Below are 17,921 nucleotides of genomic sequence, written 5' to 3'. Positions count from 1 at the left end.
CTGAGACTCCTTAAATAGTCAATTTTTACCCAATTTCCATCACTATACACGCACTAAGCCTTATCTTCAAGTAACCTTCGGACTTTGATAGGTTGTGAGCCCCTTGCAAAAAAATTTTTTAAAGTTGGGCATTCACGTAATACCGGAACTAGTGAGTTGCAGCAATCCAAGGGCAAATAACCCGGAGTTGTCAATTTTCTATTCACACGTGTTTTGTTTTTGTTTTATTATTGGATGTGTTGTTACGCTTCACTGTTGTCTGCCCTGTTAAAAAAATAACATCCTGGAGAAAAGGAAAATAAACGATCTGGAAATTCCTGGAGAATTCCCTTTCTCCATTTTTGAAAACGCTTCCATCTTTCGTGAGTATTTTGTATTATTGATTGACGTAACGCGAACACTTTTCCTTTTGTTAACTTATTCAAGAAACGATTGAAACGTCAATAAAACATGGCTTAATCTTCTTTTTGACAGCATATGAATTGGCGAATGAATGCATATTACGATTATTTATTTACATCTTTAATTAATGCATGTGCAAATCTTTCTAGATGTTTTCCTATATCTTATTTATAAGATTTTATGAGAAAACAAACAAAAAACAACAAAGGAAATAAATTCGAACTATTTTTAATGAAGGTTTTTTTTTTCACTCACAAAACAAAAAACACATTAAAACATTAATTATACTTAATTAGTTGTTGTCGAGAATTTTTATAATTTTTTTTCTTCGAGTTTCCTTTTTTAACTATTAACAAAAGATTAAAATGGCTGAGTTGTTTACGATGAAACGCAAATGTATTCTGTTAGATTTAATTTCGTAATTAAAATATTTTATAGAAGTTTTGGTACTCCTACAGAATTTGAACTGAACTAAGATCGACTTTTTGCTGAAAATTTAAAATTTGGATTAGCATAAAAAAAATAGGTTCAAATTTTGTCGAAATCCCCATTTTTTTTTTTTTTTTTATCGTTTTAATACATTAGGTTATTTCATTCTTTTTATTATTCCAATAAATAATCAATTAATAATAAATAATTTTTTAAAATATGTAAGTTACGTAGAAACGAGAAACATGCAGACACGGAAAATTATCACAAATATGAATATTGACATTGTAATATTTGTTGTTTTGGATTGTGTTCGTTCAAGAATCGATTCTATTTTAATTGGGTTGATCGGGACTTTTTTTTTTGTTTTTAATTAAAATAATGTAACTGTTAATTTTTAATATTAACACAAAAAAGTAAAAAAAAAAAAAAATTCTTTCTTAAAAGTTTTATTTTTGTTGCTATTAAAAAGAATCCTTGCAAAAAAAGAAAAGCTCCAATTTCGTATAATCTAAGTTAAACTACAATACATATACGAACCATTGAAATATTGTTTTAGTTTTTCACGAGAGTTTTGATAAAATTAATTATAGATCTTAGTATTTATGCAGAGTACAGAGTTACTGTATGTATGTTTTTTTAGATAGGACTTTTCAAGTTAAATTCAATTTTTATGGCATCTTTTGTTTATTAAATTGTTAGGTGAAAGTACAGACTAGTTACAAAACGCCCTCTCCATGTTGAGAATGGGTTTCTAAATAATAACATTATTATTTCAGCACGTTCCGTATTCTACATAAGTGGCTCTGCCTCAGATGTGAATTTTTTTATTTTTTTTTTTCATCCTAAAATAAAATTCTAATTTACTTTTTCAAGTTTTGATAATCAAATGTTAATTCTGTGTTTTAATTGCTGGTGGGTGGCCATCTGTTTTTCTTTTTTGTTGTTTTTTATTTTGCACACACAAAAAAATAATTTTTACTGTTTTAAAATTCTTGTGGCACATAAAAATAAAACTTTCATTAAAAAAAACATTTAAACATTCTTTTTACACTAAAACAAGTTTTAACGGAATTGAACGAACTTAAAAGCAAACACTAAACTGTTAAATCTCAGACATAACTAATCGAGAATTAAAAAGAAAGATGGCCTCTTTTAATAAACATTTTGAATACAAGTAAAAATCAATATAAATTTAAAAAATGAAATTAGAATTTTATTTCAGGACAAAAATTACAATTTTATACCAATAATTAGTCTTACCGTACAGTTACTTAATGCAAACCAATAATGTCTTTTTTCCGACCTATTTAATAATGTAAATAGAGTATTACATTTTTTTGTGTAATACAGTTGCGTAATACAATTGTAACTAATTTCTTAGTTTAGCATTTTTTTTCCTGAGATTTTATTGAATTTAGCATTTTTTAAAATCCTCATTCATATTAAAAATGTTGGTACTTGCGCATTTTTGGTACCGTGCTGAAATAATAACGTTATTTTGAAAGCCATTCTTAACATGGGGAGGGTGTTTTGTAACTATTTTGTGTTTCCACCTAACAATTATTTAAAAAAAGATATGAAACTTGAATTTAACCTGAAAAACTATTTGAAAATAGCGCGGTATAAAAAATTCATAAGCATCAATAATGTTTGTAGTTTTTTTTTTATTTTTTATACGGCAATCACGCATATTAACCTACTTGAGCGCGTGGCCTACGTAAATAGAAGGGCGTTCCACTAAAGTCATCTTACCTGCTGACGTCGCAGAATAAAGTGGCTACGGTAAGGCGATAGACGACTATTACGAAGATAGTAATTTTTTTGTTGAAATAAGTTTCATATGAATAATTATCCGTGTAATTTTCCTATTTTGTTTTCTCTCTCTTTTTCGAGGTGTTGTGATTTTGTCCAATATTTAGGTCGGCTTGATCTTATAATTATTGCTTCTATATGATAAATTTTTATTTATCACTAGCAGGACCCGTCCCTACAGGCATTGCCAGGTGAAAGTATGACACAAAGCCAGAACAGAATCAGTAAAGGATCCCCTCCCCAAATATTGATATAAAACAATCAGTTTTATTTGCTTTTGCAAATAAAACTGGTTGTTATTTTGTATCAATATTTGTTTTATGAAGATTTATATGTCCACATTAAAAGTTTTTAAATATAATGAAAATTATTATTATTTATTTTTTTTTTTGGAGATACTAATATTATTTATATATTTTTTTTCAGGCAATCCAATGAAAATGTGTGATCAGAGTCCGTATACGATAGAAGAACGGCTTATTGCTGCAGTTTGGATGCATGATCGTGTCCGAGACAAGAAGAAGATTCCAGAAGTTCAAAGAATGTTTCAGGCACGCTTTAATAAGCAAGCCCCAACTGCCCGGATCTTGCGTGAATGGGAGAAGAAAGTGTTTGAGACAGGCAGCGTCCTTGATGCACCGCGGTGCGGACGTCCTGCAACACGAATGATGCATATTGCTGCTGTCCGAGAGTCTATCCTACGATCACCGCAAAAATCATTTCGCAAGCGATCAGCAGAGTTACAGATTCCACACACAACACTGCAAAAAGTAATGAAAATAGACCTACAACTTCAACAGCATCAATTGAAACAGTTGCAACAACTACCAGAGATAGAACATCCTTTGCCGCAGTTGCAAGTTGTGCAAGAAGTAACTGTCACGGACCAGGAATCAAATGAGAAAAATGTCGAGGTTTGTTCCTCCCTTCCCTTTTTTTGAATATAACCTATCTTGACTCTGGTTATATTTCTCTTGGATGTCTGTCTGTTCCACTTTTTCTTGGAATCTACTGAATCAATCTGGCTGAATTTTTTTTATAGACCTTAGTTATGATGAAGTGTAGGAAACTAAGTATTATGGTATCTATTCGATGCACAGTTAAATATTAATAGGGATTAGTATTTAATGCAAAAATGAGCACAAATTTAACCATATTCAATCATTAACATAGCATTCATGTTAAATCAATGGGCTATAACTTTTGCCGATTTATATAATAAAATTTCTTTGTAACATTTGAATTCTTCAGATTACTGTTCTGATCTTAAGTGTTATTTTCCCAACCTTTCGGTCAGTGTAAACTCTGAACTCTGGAATCTGCACAGAATTTCAAACTGAACTCTTTATTTAATCCACAGGGGTAGCATGCTCTCATTTTGTCAGCCATGACTAGGTAGAAGTCCTGAGTAATTTACAATTGTAAGTTTTTGGTTGTGCAGATCACACTACTAATAAATTAGTAATTCCCGACCAGTGTTTGGTCAGTGCAGATCACAACAATCACAATGCTAAGTTATCGGCAGCCAGTTTGTTCGGTGTAGCCAGTTCAACCTCTAGAAGAGTATAACTTAAAACTGGATTTTACCAAGTACATTATCCACTACGCCATGAGTCCTTGTGAACAATTCTAGTATGAATTTTAAGAGCCATAAAACTTTTTTATTTAGATGTATAATTTTACTACTTATCAAATATATATCACTATTTTGCTTGCTTGGCCGATGAAACCATCAATCTGGTTTGCAACTTCTAGTTTCAAAGAATTCATCTTCATCTCCTTCCCTATTTCATGGCTGCCCTGTCTTAAGTCAGATATTGAAAGCTACTGCAAAACATACACAATGTCAACAATATAATTTTTATATATGTATTAATAACCGTGTTTGCTTCGACCATTATAATGCTAAATTCCCTTAGAATGAAAATGGAATATTCCAAAATGCCCAATCAACAATTGTTTAAGATGGATAAGTTAGTTATCGCCAATGGTGCAGATCACAATACTAATTAGTTATTACCAGCCAGTGTTTGATCCATACCTAAACTAAATAACCAATCATTATGAATTTTTGTATGTGTATATGTTTATATATTTGTATGGTCCATATTCTCTTCAAAACTAATTAACTGATCATTATGAATATTTTTGTATGAATGGTTGTTTATATATTTGTATGGTCCAGATTCACTTCTAAACTAATAAACCGATCATTACGAATTCTTTGTGTGAATATATATTTGTATGGACCAGATTAATTCCAAAAATAAATTAACCAATCATTATGAATTGTATGTATATCTATTATAATAAAGTCATATTCCTGTCTGTTTGTTCACAATTTTGTTGACATATACAAAAAGCACAGTTTCACAAATAGATTTTAATACTGAAAACAGACTCATATACTTTCATTCCTGCATGATTTCTATATATACTATTTATTTTAAAAAGTCAACACTCAAAAGGTTATCTCATTTACATATTACATTAATGAAAATCTGTTTTAATGAACTCTAATTTTTTTAATGGCAATTAGTAATAGAATTCTTATTAGTATTCTATTTAGAAATATATTAAATTCGTTGATTTATTTTTAATTTAATTTACATTTAATTTATTTTTAATTATTGGTATAACCAACATCAGCTGCATTTAAAAATGGAAGTTTTCATTTAACCTATGAATTATTTCCCTTTAAACTATGAGATTTTATTTCCCTGTTTGAATTTCATAGATAAAGACTATGCTTCTACAAATCTAAAATATGGTTAGAAACTTGGTTTTAGTAGTTTTCTGGGGTCCTCCTTAATTTTAGTGTTTGCACTAGTGCTCTAGAGGTCTCCTGAGTTTTTTTTTTTTCACTCATCACTTAAAAAATGTTTTCTCAAGACAATAAAAGACAATATAATCTCAAAATCACTTTTTATTTTGAACATTTACCTTGTGTGTGTGTGTGTGTGTGTGTGTGTGTGTGTGTGTGTGTGTGTGTGTGTGTTGGAATGATTAATTGGAATCAGGAATTGAAAAAAATCGGAACTTTTGTGGGTATCAGAATCGGAAAAATTTGTGCCAAAATGATTCTTTAAATTGTCTTTTTTATTTGATTTTGTTTAGAATAAAATCTTCCACTGCTGGCAGTAATTATAAAATAATAAATATTTATTGATTTTAAGTTTCTAGTAAAACTGAAATATATAGATCATCCCCTACAAGTGTATTTTTATATTTAGGAAAATATCTGCACATTTAAGATGTGTTTTTATGGTAATTGGGCAAAAAATAACAATATGGTTAAATATTTAGAGATTTATAATGAATCAGAATCAGGAATTTAGTTTGGAATTGGAAAAATATTGAAATCGTCCCATCCCTAATATAGTGATTGAGATATATATATATATATATCTATAAGTAGTAAGATTGTACATCTAAAAAAAAGAGCTTTAAGACTCCTAAAATTCATACTGGAATTGTTCACAAGGATCCGTGGTATAGTGGATAAAGTACTTAATAAAATTCAGCTGTGTAGGTTGAAAATTCAATCTTCAATGTGGGCAACATTCAAAATATAATCATGGTTGACAGAATGAGAGCTACCCCCATGGACTAAATAATAAAATTCCATGCCGATTCCCGAGTTCAACAAGATACACCTGGAGAAAGTTGGAGGTTACATCGACCAAAGCGTTGTGAAAATAACAGTCCAGATGCGAACAGCAATCTGAATAATCAATCCTGATCTCAAAACTTCAGAAACATAAAACATCTTTCTTCAATAATTTTCAAATGCAAAAATATTCAATAAAAATATAGTAGGAGTGGGCACATAAGGTGCTCTTTTGTCCAACTTAATTGTGCTTTAACACTATGGAATCATGGGTGCACTGCATTATTTCATGCAGCATGACTTGGACAAAAATAGCCTGTCGGCGCCCATCCCTCTTCAGGCTCTGAGCACATACAGCACCTGGTATTACTAAGTGGTCACCTATTTTAGTATTTAGGCTCAACATCGTTTAACTTCAATGATCTAACAGGAACCGGTGAGTCAACATGATTATACCGTTTATCGACTTAATAAATAATAAAATAATCTGTCCGTAATTTTGAGTAAAGGAAAAAGACAAGTGTAACATTACAACATGCAAAAAATGTGCACTCTTCACTAAATACAAGAATACACGCTAAACCTATACGTGTGCATGTATATATTTGCATATATCCATTTATATCCAATTTGCTAAAGCAAAACTATTATCAACTCCACCAGAAACAAATTGTTGTTCTCGTTGTATGGCATTCACCCTAGGCTGATTGAACTGACTTCCTCCAAAGGGAGAAGTGTCAAGGGAGTCTAAATTCACAGGAGGTCTCTAGTCACTTGTAATGTTTGGTGCATTTTTGGTCAGGAAGCCAGTATTTTCAGACAGCCTGATCAAGTAGCATCAGATGCCCTAACAGGTATTATCACTCTGGGTCAAAATGGACCTGGGAGCAATGGTAACTAAGGAGCAACTCCACATTCCCCACAACCCTCAAATGGAGCCTCACCATAGGATGTCTTTTAAAGTCATACCAAGGACCAACAAGAAAGAAATACACTTTTGATTCAGATTAAATCAATAAACTATAAAAGAAAAATCACATCCATGTTATAGCTTGCACCTCCATTGCTAGAGTGCAAGAGAAAGAACAGGGAAAATTTAAAATAGGAATTAATTCCATTTTACTATTTATGTATAACCAAATAAGTCACAATTAATGTACGATTAACTGATGATGATGATTTGCTGTTCAAGCAACTTCGACTCTGGCAATTTGTTGGGTCCGTCAGCGCAAAATATTTTAGGTCATTAACTAAAAAGATATTTACTAATGTTGGGATGATAAATTGGAATTGGGAATTGTAAAAATCTGTATTTTGGGGGGTATCGGAATCAGAAAAATTTGTGCTTATATGCACATATTACTTTGATTTTTACGATAACCCCCCCCCCCCCAAACAACTTTACAGCTAAACATTTAGACGTTCTAAAAGAATCAGAATCAGTAATTTTATCGGAATCGGGGGGGGGGGGGGAATATTGGAATCGTCATATCATTAATATTTCCAAAAATTAAAATTCACTTTTTAAAAAATAATTCTCTCTTAAAAGAGAATTATTTAAAAAGTAAATAAAATACAAAGAAATGTTCATTCTAAATCTTTTGACCTTTTTGGGTTTTTTTTTTCTTTATAATTTTAATTTTTTATCGCGATAACAAATTTACATAATGTAAAAGTAGAAAATCGTTGTAAAAGGTTAAACAAAATAAATAGAAACATAAGTATTTATATACAGTACAGAAGAAGCCTTTATGGACATCACAACAAAAATATGGTTGCTATTACATAATCTGCCGAGTACCACTGAAATCATAATTGCAGAGGACTTCCAACTTTCCCATGATAGTTTGGCCTTATGTGAAAATATCAAGAGGAACAAATTCTGAGAAGTGGCAAGCAGAGGAATTGCTGAACATTGCAGACACAGCATACCTAAAGCAGTTCATAACAGTTCCCACAAGAGAAAACAACACACTAGATCTGCTGTTCTCAAGCTGGTCCACTTATATGAAGTTAGTAAAGCAGTGATGTCAGATCATTACTTTATAAAGGTCATAACCCCAAGTATACCAGCACTTCAGAGGAACCTAAAAGACCTTGAACACACCCAGGGAAATTTGTTAAGCATGTTCAATTTCTACAGCACTAGGACATAGTAAAATCAGAAACTGGAGACACTGACCGGTGACTCTCTTTAACGAGAAAAGCTTAGATGGAATACTCATATTGTCCTTTTGACTACTCCACACTCTTTAACCCTTATCCTTGAGTGGCCTATCGGCCTTGATAAGTGGTGACGCCTATGTAAAAAAAAAAAAAAAAACTCAAGGCCTTCCAGAATAAATGCGCTGAGATCTACAGAAGATATATACCAGCCAGGTCTGCCAAAAAAAGAAAATAAGAGCAATCACCAGAGACAGAAGAATCTTAATGTAAAAGAGGGCAAAAACTAAAGTCAAACTAAAAAAGCCATTTTTATCAACAATAAGCACAAACTGGAAAAGGAACTTGATTCAATAGAAGTTAAACTTATCAAATCGCATAAAGATGAAAGATTAAAAGAGAAGTTAAAAGCCATATCCAACATCAAAACAAATAGCAAATTCTATGCATATGCCAAGCGGAAACATAACAACACCCCAACCATAGGACCACTTAAGGACAACTACTGAGAAACTAGAATGTGACCCAAGCAAGATGGCAAAGATGCTCAAGTAATAATATAAAAGCATCTTCAGTCCACCAAAGGAAGAAACGAGTCAACAATCCTATATAATTCTTCAATACTGTATTAGAAACCACAGATCAACTCTCAAGGGTAGAGGTTACAAAGACTGACATAATCTCAGCCATTGACAAAATCTCACCTAACTCAGCAGTGGGACCTGATGGCTTTCATGTGCAACTTCTGAAAAATTGCAAACACCAGCTATCCTTCCCACTACAACTGCTCTGGAATAAATCTCTACAAGAAGAATATGTACCTCAAGCTCTTAAGTATGGTATGATTATGCCAATTCATGAAGGTGGTAGTAGAGAAATAGCAAAAAATTATGGACTAGTAGTGTTGGCATCACATCTAATAAAGATTGTTGAAAGAACAGTGTGACATAAGATGGTAGACTTTCTGGAAAACAAAGGAGCCGTCAACAAAGGACAACCTGGATTTCAACAGGGCCGCTCCTGCTTCTCACAGCTACTATTTTGCTATGAGAGCATCCTACATTCAAGATGGAGATAACGTAGACATAATCTATATAGATTTCACAAAAGCTTTTGACAAAGTAGACATCAGTATACTCCTGCATAAAATTCACTTGCTCGGAATTTGTGGAAAACTTGAGACATGGATACACAGCTTCCTCTAGGACAGGACACAAAAAGTAACCATTCAAGGGAGCTTATCAGAGGCAAGTAAGGTCATCAGTGGCATACCACAAGGCTCAGTATTAGGTCTTCTATTGTTTCTTATAATGGTTACTGACATAGATAGAGAACTGGAACACGCCATAGCAACATCTTTCGCGGATGACACGAATCATGAAAAAGATCTCCACACCAAATGACTCAAGGCTTTTACAAGACCTCAACAAAATTATTAAATGGGCTAATGACAACAATATAATGGCTCTAAACAGAGACAAATTTGAACTACTCCAATACGGTAATAAAGACCATCTCAAGGATCTGGATACTGGTGTGGGTAACAATAAATCACAAGCGTGCATGCTCACTCAATGGAAATCTCTTGTCCTCCCAAAGCTGGAATATGGTCTGCACAAAAATGTGGTCAGCTATGGTCTGCACAAAAAGTAACAGAAATTTGCTAAATAGAAGCACCCCAAAGAACATTCACCAGCTAAATATGTGGAGAGGCTGAAGGACCTGCAACTGTATTCAATACAACGTCAGAAAGAACAATATATTATCATCTATATATGAAAAATCTTGGAAGGAAAGCTCACAAACAAAACAATAGTAGAAATAACCCACCAGCAGTGAGGGATGCTGTGCTAGATAAAAACTACACCTGGGACTACACAGGATCAAGTCCCTCATCCACCACAGCTTCACCTACAGTGGCACAAGAACATTCAACTGCATTCCAGACGCAATAAGAAATATAAAGAGAGCGTCCCCCGACACTTTCAAGAAACATCTGGACATCTGGCTGGAAAAGATAACTGACTAGCCACCAACATCAGACTACCCTAGTCCCAACTTCAATCGTCTAGTAGACTGAACTTCTGTAGGAAGTGGGCAGCCTGGGTGCAGTGGAGCTTCAGCTCAGCTGTGTCAATAACTGATGGAATAACACAAGCAAACAAAATTTTGAAATCCTTAAAGACTGAGGCAATTATTTTTTTTACCAATAAAGTTTGCCACTTTTGGGAAAACAGGATTTTCCCCATATTTAGAACTGACCTTGTGTCTAACTCTGCCTTCGTGGAGAGACAAGTAAATAACTATTCTTTTTTTTTAATTAAATGTTTGACAAAATTTCCAAAATAAACTTTTAATTTTATAAAGTCTGAAAAAAAAAAAGAATTTTATAAATACAATAACAAATCTGCGTAAAATAAAATTTGAATCATATTTAGTAATTTACAGTAGTTTTCTGCAATTCTGATGTCAAAAACACTCTGGCCTATGAAAAATTCCTGGACAGCTCCATCAACATTTCTCAGTAGGGTTGCCTTAGACAACTAGCTGTTAGCTAATCCCTTTTAAAGTTTTATAAGACATTTTTGTGTGTGATTTAATCACAATAGTTAGCTCTCAAAATTATATGAAATCGAGAGTTTAATTTGTTTTATATAAAAAAAAAATATCAGACAAACTTATACTAGTTTAAATTTTTAAATAGTAAATGACAATTATAACAATTTATTACCCCATTCCCCAAAAAATACAAGAACAAGCAATAGTCGATAATAAATGATAATAAATAAATAAATAAAAAGAAAACTTTAAAAATTCCTGCTTTTTTTTTTTTCTTTTTGATTAACAACAGTCACGTTTTAGTAAACGTGAACTTTATTCAATATTGTTTTAAAAAGAAAAGAAAAAACAGGAATTACTTAAAAAAATAAGTCATTTACTTGTCTCACCACAAGGACAGTTAGACACAAATGTTTTTAATGTGGGGAAAACCATTTCCCTTCCCAAAATTATAAATTTTTCAAGTTACAATATCAACATTTTTGTATAGAAAATGTTGATTTCGATGTATATAATTTCTTGTTTCTATTTACTTTTTACAAGTTGCCTGAATAATGAATCCGCAAGAGCTGATCATACATTTAGTCATGCATAAATAATTAAACCTCTTATGTAAAAAAAAAATATAATTTTTATAAGTTCATATATAGTAAAACCTTTTATGTACAACTAAATTTAGGCATGACTAAATGTACAATTACTTGCTCCTGCTGATTCTTTATTCAGGCAACTTGGGCACATTGTTTTGGGCGATCTACTGGTCTCATCAGCATAAAATATGTTAATATTTCTTGCAATATTGTTAAAAAAAAACAAATTTAGTCATAACTTTCGGCCAAGAGTTAAGTTTTGGCAAATATCTTTTCAAGTCCATACCTAAAAAAATATTTACAAAGAGTAAACTTGATTTTTTTTTTCTTTTTAATATTCCTTCACAAGCCTGAAAAAATATATATGCAAAAATGTTTGGATTAAATCTTACAAGTGGCCCTTTTCTTTAAAATTTAATTATTTTAACACAGTAACAAATCTACATAATGTAATCTGTGTAAAAAGTACAGAAAGGAAATAGGAACACAAGTAATTATATTTTTTTTTTTTTTTTTTTTTTTACATAGGTGTCCCCACTTATCAAGGCCGATAGGCCACTCAAGGATAAGGGTTAAAGAGAGTGTACAGTAGTCAAAAGGACAATATAGTAATCGATAGTAATGGAAGTTTGGTAAATTTGTTAACTTAAGTGGAACGGCCCATCAGAAACTTGTTCATGTTGGACTTGAAGACATCCATATTATAGGCGGCTGGAAAGCAGGAAAATGGAAGACAATTCCACAGGCGTGCAGTTCTAAGAAAGAAGTTTTGATCATGGAATCTATGTTTAGGTTTAGGCACAGATAAAGAGTGGGGGGAATTATTGATAGTGTTTTCAGCTAGACGAGTGTTTCTTGTGAAAGTTTGGCAAGGGGGGGGGAGCATAGATTGAAGCTCAGATTGAAGCTATACATCAAAATCAGCATTTTCAGTGCATAAATATGTCCCTCTTTTTTTTTTTTTTTTTTTCAGTTTTTTAATTGATTTAAATTTTTTTTTCCTATGCAATTTTTTCTTTCTGCTTATAAATTTTATTTATAGCAGGTTTAAAAAAATATTTCCTTTCTTTCTATTTAGTGCTTTTACTATCATGGGTGAATTCATTGTTTTAAGAGTCTAAGTCACTGGAAATTAGCTGACACTGCAGATATCCTAATGTATATACCATACACTGGACAGGTGAAACTAGGGTGATAGTGCTTGATATATCCAAAGTCATTGGCAAGTGGTATGAGGGGCTTCTCAGGAAAATTAATTCTTATGGCACTACTGGACAACTGTTTCAATATAATCAAAACCTTCTTAACTAAAATAAAGATCCAGATTGTTCTCGATGGCCGTAAGTTCAAACATCACATTAATGTGGGTGTACCTCAAGGATTAATACTTGGACATTTATTATTCCTGATCTTTGTAAATGACCTCCCTGATACAATCATGTCCAAGATGGTAATTTTTGCTGATGACTCAAACTGTAATGAAAGAGGTAATCTGCTCAGTGCCTGAGAGCTGTTCTCAATTGACTTGTAAGGAGCTGAAACCCCAGGGAGCTCTATGATTGGTTGAAATATTCTAACAAGATGTAATGATTGCTTAAGAATGAAATTTGACAGTGTTAAATACTTTTGCAGATAGGTAATCTGATTTTTTGTGAATAAATATTTGGCAACTAAGTATATCTTTATTTCCATTTTATTTTTATCTGTTCAAAGATTGAGTGTAAATTTCAGTCAAATTAATTTGATATTTTTTGGAGAAATACAAAAAAAATCAATGTACCAAATACTTTTGCTACTCAGTGTACGTAGTCTTGTTTGGGGATAGTTTATTCATGACAAACAGTGAAGCTGTGTTATATACTGAATGTCAGATATATGAATTAGTTTTAAATAATTATTATTTTCTTTGGGTGGCTAAATGGGGGGAGGGGGTGCAAATGCTGAACTTAGTTATTTTTTTAATGCCTCGTTTCACTGTGCCCTCACAGGGGACCATGCATGCTTCACTTGTTTCTGTTATTTTCATGTTATCAGTAAAATAAGTTAAAACTCTAATAGGAGTCTGTGAATAAAGAGAGAGTGCATTTAATAGTATGCAAATGTATGGTTGATTGAAGATGTTATACTTGCATATCTGTTCCTGATGATGGCAATTACTAGAAATGTGAGATTGAACTGCTGCAAAAGCTGAAATATTAAAATCACTTGAAAGTTTTTTTTTGTTTTTTTTTTTCTGACTGAATAAAACTCAACTGTACTTTAAATAAATAACACTAACTCCAAGGTGATTTGTCACTGATGTTTTGTTTGGGTCTAAATATTAATATTATTTTTATCCTTAAGAGAATCCATTTTAACAGACATTTACATGGTTAAACACAACATTCTTTTTAAATATCAAATAGAAAAAAGTTGAGCATGCATGGTACCCTGTGAGTGCACAGTGAACGAGGCATAAAAATAAATGACTAAGTCCATCATTTGCCCCCCTCCCCATTTAGCCTCAAAAATCCCCAAGGCCTCAACATATTAAAATTTGAGTTCAGCACCATGCAAAACTGCTAAATAGACATACACAGAAAATTATGAACAAGTATAGTAAAATAGTCCCAAAAATGGAGTGTTTTTATTAGCCCTAAAAGAGCCTTTGGGGCACATTCAAAAGTTATCGCGAAATATAGTCAAACAAAATTATATAGAAATCAGTTACAACTTTTCAGAAAGTTTTATAAAAATCCAAGTCATCATTTTTTTTTTTTTAATAAGCACAAAAGCATAAATTTTAGCCATTTTAACCTGAAAGGTACCCCTAGGAAGGTAACCGGAAATTTCTCAGAAAATTCGTTCTGTTACTTTTTTATTCATATCATGTTGAATATTTGTGTAAAATTTTAAAAAAATTCCATTTCAAAAAATTATTGAGAATAGTGCGAACAGACAAACGGAAAAGGGTGAATTTACAGGTCCACCCTCCTTTTGTCGGGGACCAATAAACTATGAGCAGAAATGTTAATAAAGATATCTAGGATCTAGGATTGGAACCATAATGCACATGGATACTCACTAATGTCTGGGAAACGTCAGGTGTGCTTTGAAGAGCGGTTAAAGACTATAAACTTACCTGAACTTAGTTGAAGTAATACCACTTTACTTATACTTTTATCCCACCCAGTTTTTTTTTTTATGGAAATTATTTCAGATAAGATGTGAAACCATCTGCTGTAAGGAGCTAACATGAAAGAAAGATGATTATTGCAAAGACATAAGATGTCTGCTAGTATTTACAGCATTTTGATTTTACAGATGGCAAGTTAGCAATCCTGAGCAATGCTGGGTCTTCCTACTAGTGTGTGTGTGTGTGTGTGTGTATGATTTTTATCAAATTTTGAAACTTGTCTCTTTTTCTTCCCTTTAGTTGTCTCTGCTGCAACAAATGAACATATTAAACTTTTTCTTTTTTTATTTTCAGACAAAAGAATCTCTGCAATTCCACAACATCCTAAATCACGATGTCTCGCTTTATTCCTTGCCAGTATCAGTCGGAACCTAAAATAAGATAAACTTTTTGGCAAAGTTGTTTGCATCTTCAGATTTCTTGAAAAAGGATTAAGATCAGGACAACAGAAGCAGAATCAACAGCTCCTTTTAATTTTTTTTTTTTTTTTTAAAGAAAAGAAATTAAAAAAACAAAGACGTCTCAATCTTTAAGAGATATAATAAATCCTGTCACATCTGGGTTTTTTTTATGTATATATTTAAGCTTCACATACGATTTAACTGTTTTTTATTTGTGGCATTATGGACGGTTTTATGAACAGCAGACGACGAGAAAAAAGAAGTGGACTTCTGTTATACAGAAATCTTCAGCATGTTGAATCTTGTCCTTCTAAGCAATCTCGATTGCGATTAAAGATTCATTTTGTTTTTAAAACTTTGCAATTTCCTAACAAAAATCACATTCTTTTATTTTTTATTTATATTTTGTTTGATTATCCCACCCACCCCATCCCCTTTACATGAAATGATTTGCCTGTTTAACGTGTCCTTGTAGCAAATGACAATATCAGAAAACTTATTGCTTTAACTCTTGGACCTTTTTTTTTTTATTATTATTAAATAAAAAAAAAAGCAAAACTTTGACTCTTAACCTTTCTATATTTATTCTTGATATGAACTTTACGCCCGTTTTACATGGGACACTTTGCATGAATTCAAGTTGAATGAAATTGGTTTTATTCGATTTAATAATAAACAATGAAGAAATTTTGTGACTAACAAGACAAAATGACAACAAAATGGTTTCACAGTTTAGTTTTTCTTTGATAATTTGCTTGAATTGTTTCATAACCCAAGGAGTCCAATCAAACACAATGAAATCATTTACTTACATAAAATGATTTAATCTTATATATATATAAATGTCAATGTACGTTTCCTATAATAAAAAAAGGTTACAGAATTTATATAAAAATTAAAAGTGTAGTCCTATGTAAATTTTTTCTCTGGAAAAACAATGGATGTGGCTTTAATCTCTAAAGGGGGCTATAAGAACAAAACTCTTTTAAAACTTCAAATATATTTTATTCCTATATATTTATAAAATTATCTGAGCAAAGCAATGAAAGTGGTCTCCAAATCTCTCTGTGTGCCCCCCCCTCCAAAGATAAAAAAATAATAACGTTATGATCATAGTTAAAAATAACTGTTTTTATTTAACCCCAAGCAACACTGGGTCTTCTTGCTAGTAATTAGTACTTTAATCAGTTCATATCTTGTTTTGGTGTTGTGTGTGTTGCTATCCTACCAGATCATGACAATATTAGTAACCATGATAAAAATTAATGCTTATATCTACATTTTTTTTAAGTAATACTATTAAATCTTTATTGGAACTAACTTTTTAATGAAGACTTTGAACATATAATTATAGAAGTATCACATTTGCAGTTTCTGTCCACAATTTTGTAGGCTCGTTAATCCTTAGGATTCAACAGAATGACATGATTGAAATTTTGTCATAAACCAAGGAACTCCTATCCCAAGTTATTTGTTTGGAGGAGGGAGGACGAGTGACTAGTTTGTTTGACTGCATTCAGTGTGTGTGGGGGTGGGGAGGGCTTTGTTTTAAATTTATAAATTTAAATCATATCTATAAAACTTTCCTAGTAAGACAATGGAAGTGGTGCTAAATCTCTATGTAACCTTTCCCCCATCCAGATAAATTGCAGCCTTATCTCACTTCTTAGCATGCTTTTATAACAGCCAATCACATGGCCCATTGTCAGTCTACTGTTTGCTTGCTAGCTTTAAAATGGGCTCAGAAGTTATCCTCGATCTGATATGGCTTGAGTTTTGTCGGTTGGATGGTATTTTTACTGGTCGCACTTCTTATTCTAAGGACTTGAATGCCTACTAGACATTATCCTTGATTGTCTAACATCTCTCTATCCAGAGGTTTGTTAGGTCAACCTGTCATGAGGATACTTTCCCCTACAAATAAACTCTGACTAAATATTAAAAATAACATCGTATTTGTGGCCCAAATAAGATTTCCTCAGTATGGATAAGCCACAAGGAATGGTTCATCTTCACAAAGTGATTTTACTTCAAGTAACAACACGAAGCTGGATAATCCACCAGACTAGATGAATTCTTGTCCTGGAATCCAGTACACTGAGAGATTACAAGAAAGGTTTGCTATAACATATTTAAATGATCAATTAAGGAGAGGAAAATTATGTTCTCGACTTCTTTACTAACTCAGTGTTTGAGATGTAAAGGGGAAATTTAATGGAATATTTGAATATCTATGTATCTCAAGTATAAACCCCAAGGAAAGAGGTTCCTTAATTTTTGAGAACTAAAATAAAATGAAACAAAAAAGTTACATACTCCTAGCCGAACTTCACATGGCCCTTAGCAATTTTAACTCCTAGCTGGTCTTTTACATCCAAGCCCAGTATCACATCATTCCCACAATACTTATCCAGCGCACAATCACTGAGAGTCATAATGATATATTCCTTACCAGCATCGATCTTTCCACAACATTTTACTTCTCTGTCATCTACTGCTTTAATATTGCTGGTTCGGAGACACTTGTCATGACGAGTGTAGTTGTAAAGCTGGTATCAACAAGGCTTGTAGCCCTCTTCTCATTGACAGTGACCATTATTTGTGGCAACAAACTCTCACACACTTTTTCAGAATTAAATAGATGACTACTTGTTTTCATGAAGCAAAAAGGTAATTCTTACTAATGTGCCCAACCTGATAACATCAGAAACAGGTAACGTCTCGTCTTAGTTTCATTCAGTCTCTCATCAAGTGGGACTCCTGACATCTAAAAAATT

General features: G+C 32.2%; 2 protein-coding genes across 4 annotated transcripts in view; one reads left to right on the top strand and one right to left on the bottom strand.

Moving 5' to 3' along the window:
• LOC145292989 (N-acetyl-D-glucosamine kinase-like) overlaps positions 1-2,847 on the bottom strand; it is a 133,598-nt gene extending 130,751 nt beyond the window's left edge. For 2 of the 3 annotated variants that reach the window (XM_080139238.1, XM_080139235.1), the window contains exon 1: positions 2,587-2,847. The gene's annotated coding sequence lies outside the window, so the exon portion shown is untranslated. Of the gene's footprint in view, positions 1-2,094; positions 2,190-2,586 lie in introns of those variants that run through there. The other variant, XM_080139237.1, reaches the window with a different exon arrangement.
• Positions 161-15,864, top strand: LOC145292990 (uncharacterized). The gene is made up of 3 exons (XM_080139239.1): positions 161-362; positions 3,073-3,560; positions 15,038-15,864. The coding sequence occupies exons 2-3, from the start codon at positions 3,081-3,083 to the stop codon at positions 15,116-15,118; spliced, it is 561 nt and encodes a 186-aa protein (XP_079995365.1). The 5' UTR covers positions 161-362; positions 3,073-3,080; the 3' UTR covers positions 15,119-15,864.
• Positions 15,865-17,921: the final 2,057 nt, after the last annotated feature.

This window comes from Euprymna scolopes, chromosome 14, assembly GCF_053919585.1.
Source record: "Euprymna scolopes isolate OS-2025 chromosome 14, ASM5391958v1, whole genome shotgun sequence".
Lineage (NCBI taxonomy): Eukaryota > Metazoa > Mollusca > Cephalopoda > Sepiida > Sepiolidae > Euprymna > Euprymna scolopes.
This window is presented reverse-complemented; position numbering and strand designations above follow the sequence as displayed.